We start from the raw sequence: 7,189 nt of genomic DNA on the forward strand, positions 1-7,189 counted from the left end.
GATTTAAGGTGGAGAAGAAAGCCTTGGAATATCTACATATTAAAAAAAAAAAAAAAAAAACACCCCCACCATCACTAGGTTAAAAGGCTGTTTCCTCCAGAATGTCTTTTTCAGCTTATAGGGGAAAAGTTAAAGGGTGTGTGTCTGGGGGAAAGGTTAGGGAGGGGAAAATAGGACCCTTTTGTTTTAACGGACTTTCTTAAAAATAAAAGAAAGGAGAAACAAATGTTTGTTTCTGTTATTAAGCCCCATCTATGCTTAAAAGTTAAATGAAATAGGGAAAGTTCAGGCACAGAGACGCGTGTTCTGATTTGGTTGTTTACCATCAATCAGACCGTTGCTTGGCAGACACTGGATGGTTATGAGCCTGAACAAGCTGAAAAGGGGCAGGAAAAGAAGTGGAGGCAGCATTCTTCCTATTTAAAGCTGCATCGCTTGAAAAAAGTTTTCGCAGACTGTGCTGGAGCTGGTGCTGAAAAACGGGGTTTGCAGAGGCTGCCCTGGGGCTGGTGCTGAAAGAAGAGCCCACAGCTGACTTCATGGTGCTACAATAACCTCAGAATCTACTTTTCACTCTCAGGAGAACCCACATGTCTAATATTTAGACATGATGGCAAACTGGGCGGAAGCAAGACCTCTCCTCATTCTTACTGTTTTATTAGGGCAATTTGTCTCAATAAAAGCCCAGGAAGAAGGCGAGGATGGTGAGTTTGCCATTTGCTTTGCTTGTAGTGTTTATTGCACGGTTTGGGAAATAGGTGGAATGTTAAGCCTCAGGAAGAGCGTGAAGAGGAGGCTCTGGTTTGAAGTTTGAGAAGGGGGCTGACGGATTTGCACCTGGAAAACGACTTGAAAGACAATTGGGATGTTTGTAAACCCGGAGCTTCTAGATTTGCCGTTGGAGAGAGTACACTACTAAATTTTTCTGGAAAAGCCTACAATAAATCCTTTTGCCTGAGTGTGAGAGTGGGAAGTTTAAAAGAAGAAACGAGTGAATGCTTAAAACGGAGCATTAAAGACATTTTAGTTAGAGGAGCTCTGTTCTGTGGGCTGGAGTTTTCAGAGCAAGGAAAAGTCGCGGCAGAAGCTGGGTAGGGTGGAGTCTTTTGTACTGAACTTCAGCTGCTTCATAAAATTCTTTGTTTAGAAAAACCTCTGCAGCAACTCTGATAGCTTTGATTTTTCTTTGTATTTGGCTCCTCATTCTTTCCTCTTTAACAATTTACACTTCTTTACCATTTTCATTTGTGAAAATGTGATCACTTTTGCTTACTGGGAGGCAGTCTCATTTGTTTCTCCATGACAGAGGCTGATAGAAGCCAGATTTCTTAAACAGTGGTATTTTCCCACCCTACTGGCTTGATTAACAGGACAGTGGTGGTTCCCAGTTGGCTGGCGGAAGGCAGGAAATCAGCATGCCTTATATATATATCTTATTTGGCATGGAATATTTGCATGGACATTACCCTCTAGATAGAAGCTTTTTTTTTTTTTTTTTTAAAGATAAATCTTGCCTGGTGACCAAGTGTTTTTTCCTGTGCAATTTGCATATGTTACAGTTGGGTTATATGGTATGGTTAAGCAAAAATGCATAGCTGTTTCTTGAATATAAGAAAATATTTAAATTGATTCCTCTATTAAGTCTTTACTCTTGAGGGTTGCACTTTCAAATATAGACATGTACTCTTTTAGAATAAGCCATTATTGATTTTCATCAACTCAACTATTTAACATCAAACTAAAGCTTTTAAAACTTTGGACATTCACTTACCTTTTCTATTACTTTTGTACATGCATGTATTTTTAGGACAAGTATCTGCTTCTGTGTTTTTGCTTCTAAAATGTTTATAAAATTAATCTAGAGATCAGAAGTTCTAAAAAGTTTAAAAAGTGAAAATACGAATCTGGAGATGAATATCCAACAATCTGTCAGGAGTCCCATAGAGGGGGCACTTTCTAAGACTTAGAACTTTTTATGTTACATTTTATGTTTTTAAAATATGAGGTAATTTATAAAAGGTAAAAAGTTTTGAGTTTCTTTATAATGGCATGAAAAGCACGTGTTGTTTGGAAGGGTGGCAAAAATAATTGAATAGAAACTGAAAGTCAGAAAACAGGAGAAAAAAAACAGAAAAATTACAAAAGAAATTGCAAATTTGACTCTAAAAAGAACAACTTACTCCCCTCCCCCACCAAAGCAAACAACTTTAATTTTCAACTTTTAGTACCACTTTCTTTGTTAATTTATGTTAAAATAAAGTACTTTAATAAAGTATGGAAATAATTGAATATGTGAATAAATGAAAGGAATGTTTCACAAAGTATATGAAATAGGCCATATTATAAAAGACATTCCCAAATAGTTGTAATTACTCTGTAGGTGTTTCTGAAAAATGAGAAGAATTTAATTTTTCTTAATAGTAATTGACATAAATGTAAGGAATGTGATGCTTGGTACAAAAAAGTCCCCAACTCCAATCCAACCCCAGTGCCCACATCCCGCAGTATAACCAAACAGCACAGAAAATGGAATTCCAAACATCAGATTTTACAGAATGTGTAATTGCTTGCATATGTATTGTAAAAAATTCCAGTATTTTATTTCTCAACTTAAGAGAATATAAGCGATAAAAATTCAACAGCAAAAGAAAGTCATTATGGCCCTAATTCAAGATAGTAGAGAAAATAATTCCAGAATATAGTATATTCAGAGCTGCTTAACTTGTGTTGTACTTACTTACCATGAATATCTTGGTTTAAGTTGATATTGTATGGATACTTGGCAGTACTTTCTTTTTCCTGTTTAGACATGTCACAAGCTTAATAGAAGTGTCAGAATTTAGAAACTCCATTTGATTTTGAATTTGGGGAAGAGTAAGCTTAAACAGATGCTTTAAATGAAAGAAATATCTAAGGCACACATGAAAAGCAAGTACACTTTTTTCAAATTTTGGCTGTAACAGTCACATAATGTGATATTTACATTTTGTACAAATATGTCTCCTTGGAAATGTGGAGATCTGTTTTTGCATGTAAGTGCGTATTAATAAGTTTTTTTATTTGTTCTTTCCTTTTATGACTTTAGGGTATATTTCCCTTTACTTGACTGTAGTTATTTACCAGAAATCTAAAATATAATCAGAGTCTGCTTGCCTGATAGAAATACATATGAATGAGAAGATAAAAGTAAATAAATATAGTTTTAGGCATTTTAAGCCCAAATCAGTTCCATTCTCACTAAGTTTCAAGAACTGATTTGAATTTTTAAATTCATAAGCAACTGAAAGGAGAAAGTTTAGGAGTTGGGCTGACTTTATTTAAAACTAAAGTAATAAAACTAAAGTATCAAAATTAGAGAGTTACAATGACAAAATTAGCTTTTAAAGAGTTTATGTGGGTGTATGTGTGTGTGTGAAAAATCAGGGAGTTAAAATGACAAAATTAGCTTTTAAAGAATTTGTGTGTGTGTGTGTGTGTGTGTGTGTGTGTGTGTGTGTGTGTGGTGAGAGCGTGTGTGCATGGGGGTGGTAGTCGTTGAAAGATTCCACATTTGTGTTAAGGAAAATACTAGAGCATTTACAGTATATTTTATATTCCTAAGTTAATACCTAGCACCTAGTGAGCTATATACATTCTTGTTATTAGAAGCTATATACTTAATTTTAGAAAATAATCTTTGTTATGAATCATTGTATACATCATGGGATAAGCAATGTAGAAAGGAAGGTGCAGAAATGTAACATTTTGTTTCCAAATACTGTAAACTTCACTTCCATGCTTTCAGAGGCCAGGCAGATAACATAAATAAGTGAAGCAAGCCAGTGTTTGTACATCAACAGGGGATGATGGGGCCTGTGGAGAACTGAAAGTGCATGCCCACTTTAAGACAGTCAAAAGTAACATTTTCAGAAGGTATTGCATATGCCAAATAAAATATACCTGAGTATGTATTTGGCTCATGGACCATGAATTTACAGCCATCATGTTGCAATCCTACACTGATATCCTGGACCCAAGCTAACTTTTGCATACTGGGAGATGAGGGGCTCACAGTCTTATATGTCATGGTCTCTTGCATTTTTATATGTCTGCCATTTATCACATTGTTACAATACAAATATGAGGAAGCAGATAGTTAACACTCAGCAGTACTTGGATGACATCATTTTAAAGGAAGTACAGAATATGAATACATAGCCTAAGATATATGTTCATTCATAAATTGTTTTAAATTCATTACTATTGAAATACTATGAATCCTGTAGGACATGCAGATTTTTATAGCGGGTACATGTAGCAGAATGCAGTCGTTTAAACAAACAAAAAAATGTTTTCTTGGCTGGGCACAGTGGCTCATGCCTATAATCCTGGCAGTTTGGGAGGCCGAGGTGAGTGGATCACCTGAAGTCAGGTGTTTGTGACCAGCCTGGACAACATGGTGAAACTCTGTCTCTACCCCAGATACAAAAATTAAGTTGGCGTGATATTGCATGCCTGTAGTCCCAGTACTCAGGAGACTGAGGCACAAGAATCACTTCAACCTGGGAGGCGGGGGTTGCAGTGAGCCAAGATCATGCCACTGCACTCCAGCCTGGGTGACAGAGCAAGACTCTGCATCACAAAAAAAAAAAAAAAAAAGAAAAGATTTTCTTTTTTAAATATAAAGAAATGCTTATAAGCAGGTAGTGAAAGGCTGGCATATTAACTCCACAAAGTCATTAGGGACTGAAGCTTTTTCTACCTCTCCTGGCTCCCGTATCTCTACAGTATGGTTTTTTATTTTTATGGTCCTAAATGGCTGCTGAAGCTCCAGCCATTGCATTACTTTCTAGGCATGTGGATAGAGGATGGGAAACTAAGACCATGAGCCATTCCCCACCCTGCTCCCTTTTATGAAGACTTTAAAGTCTTCAAAACATCTAAACTTACAGTTGGCCAGAATTTAGTCATATGGTCATACAAAGCTTCAAAAGGGGCTAGGAAATGTAGCCTTTACCTGAGTGGTGCTGGCAATATACTCTACTGAATTGAGTTCTACTATGAAAGATATAAGGAAGCACCACTATTAGAGTCCTATGGTCCCTACCTCAGTGAACAAAAAGGTCAGCTACTTTTAGTGGCCTAGATCTTACGGTTTCAATGGACAAAATGTAGTTGTGTGGCTAGATCCACCTTGGTTATGGTTCATTTCTGAGTAGACTGTGAAGCCAAGACTGAATGACACTTAAATATTAGGCTGCATTTTCTTTGCTTTCTAATCTAATTGTCTTTAGATAAATTTTGACACCTATAACTTTTATTCAAACTAAACTGAAGCTTTAGTTTGAAGAGTATATCTCTTTCCACATATGTACATTGGCAGATTCATAGATTTAGTGAATTCTTAATATTGACTAACACAATGTATACTTGGACCATGACTCTGTGTGGTAGTGAGTAAGCAAGCCACAGATCAGTGTTGATAAAAATGGTATAAAAAATCACCTAAGATCTTCTGATTAATATAGATTCTAGCCCTCTAGCTCCCCCCACCCCCACCTACTTTCCAAATATCTAGGGGGTTTGGATGGGGTCTGGGCATCTGTATGTTTTTTAGAGCTCTCCAGGTGACTCTGATTTACATTGGTGAACCACTGTATTAAATCTTTGACTGACACTCTGAATCTTAATGTGGACCTGTTGGCTTATGTGCTCCAGGGCTACACATTAAGACTTTGGTAATAACTTGCTATTTTAGTTATTCATTTTACTTATAAGGCTACTTAATTGAAGTTTGTAGATAAACCATTGCAAATTCACCATCACTTCTGGAAAAATAACTTAAGGCCCAATCCCTCTCATGGTGGGTTAGACTAATTATTCTACTATGCAAAAGACACATGCTATTCAAATGTGTTTCCAGGTGAATGTATGTTTTTCATTTTCATTGTTTTCTCTCTCTTTCTGCTCTGAACACTTTCAGCACTATCACTACAGGCCTGAAATTTATTGTGTTCATCATTCTAGACAAGTACTTAATGCAGGATGTGAGGCAAAAGCAGAAAGAGGATGCTTTGTTTTAAGAAGCTGGAAATTAGAGGATTGGAATCATGTTAATCTATGGTCACAGCATGTAATTTTAAAAAATCATACAGTTTTCTCCAGGTTGAAGAATGATTCATACATCATCACCTGGCCTTACACCTGGCATTCTTAAAATGTATGAACAAAGATCAGCTGATTTTTAATCTGATTTTCTTCTCTGAGATGGCAACATTGTAAAGCTTAGATTTACACATAAGAGATATTGTAACGGAAAGGGAAAAAGACTGGAAGTGTTAATTATTAATTGATCTATTGTATAAATTTGGGGAATTTGCACAGTTTATGTGAGACAAATCTTATATAAAGATATTCCTTGATTTAATATTTTTTATTTATTTCCACGAAGCTAGAATTTTCACTAAAAATGTAAAACGAGACATTATCAACTTACTGATAAATATGAATTGAAGTCTTTGAACTTTTCTTATAACTAAAAGTCACAGCTTGAATAGGCTTTTGGAGTCTGAATATAATTATCAGGAAGATACTGATAATTTTGTTTTCCTTTTAAATGTATTTCAATATAAATTTCAGATATATTTATCTAAATTTTATATAAGATAGGCTGTCACATTCAATATTTAAAAGACTATTTACCCTTGACATTGGCATGGGAAATCTATCCTATGGAAAATTTTGCCTTAAAGGTGTGACCATATTGGCAACCTTAAGGTTTTTATTTTATCAATATTTTAAAAACTAAACCCTTCAAATAAATCAAGGTGATTTTATCTTGCGCTAAAATATTCACTAAGAAACAATGTATAAGGGAAATTACAATAAAGCAAGATTTTTCCTATCTAAATCTTGCCTTCTACAGAGACAATAGAGGCCAGGTGTGGTGGCTCCGCCTGTAATCTCAGCACTTTGGGAGGCTGAAGTGGGTGGATTACCTAAGGTCAGGAGTTTGATACCAGCTGGCCATCATGGCGAAACTCCATCGCTACTGAAAATACAAAAAAAAAAAAAAAATTGATCTGTGCTTTGGGGGGGGCCCCTGAAATCCCACCTATTTGGGAGACTGAGGCAGGAAAATTGCTTGAACCTGGGAGGTAGAACCGGTGAGCTGAGATCATGCCACTGCTGCACTCCAGCCTGGGCAACA

General features: G+C 36.0%; 1 protein-coding gene across 1 annotated transcript in view; it reads left to right on the top strand.

Moving 5' to 3' along the window:
• The first annotated feature begins 206 nt into the window (after positions 1-206).
• Positions 207-7,189, top strand: part of COL5A2 (collagen type V alpha 2 chain) — a 145,813-nt gene continuing 138,830 nt past the window's right edge. Inside the window, exon 1 of the mRNA XM_032292672.1 lies at positions 207-704. Within this exon, the coding sequence (XP_032148563.1) occupies positions 608-704 (97 nt within the window). The 5' untranslated portion in view covers positions 207-607. The remainder of the gene's footprint in view (positions 705-7,189) is intronic.

The sequence above is a fragment of the Sapajus apella genome, unplaced genomic scaffold (assembly GCF_009761245.1).
Source record: "Sapajus apella isolate SASKATOON/1434 unplaced genomic scaffold, GSC_monkey_1.0 scaffold28, whole genome shotgun sequence".
Classification (NCBI taxonomy): domain Eukaryota; kingdom Metazoa; phylum Chordata; class Mammalia; order Primates; family Cebidae; genus Sapajus; species Sapajus apella.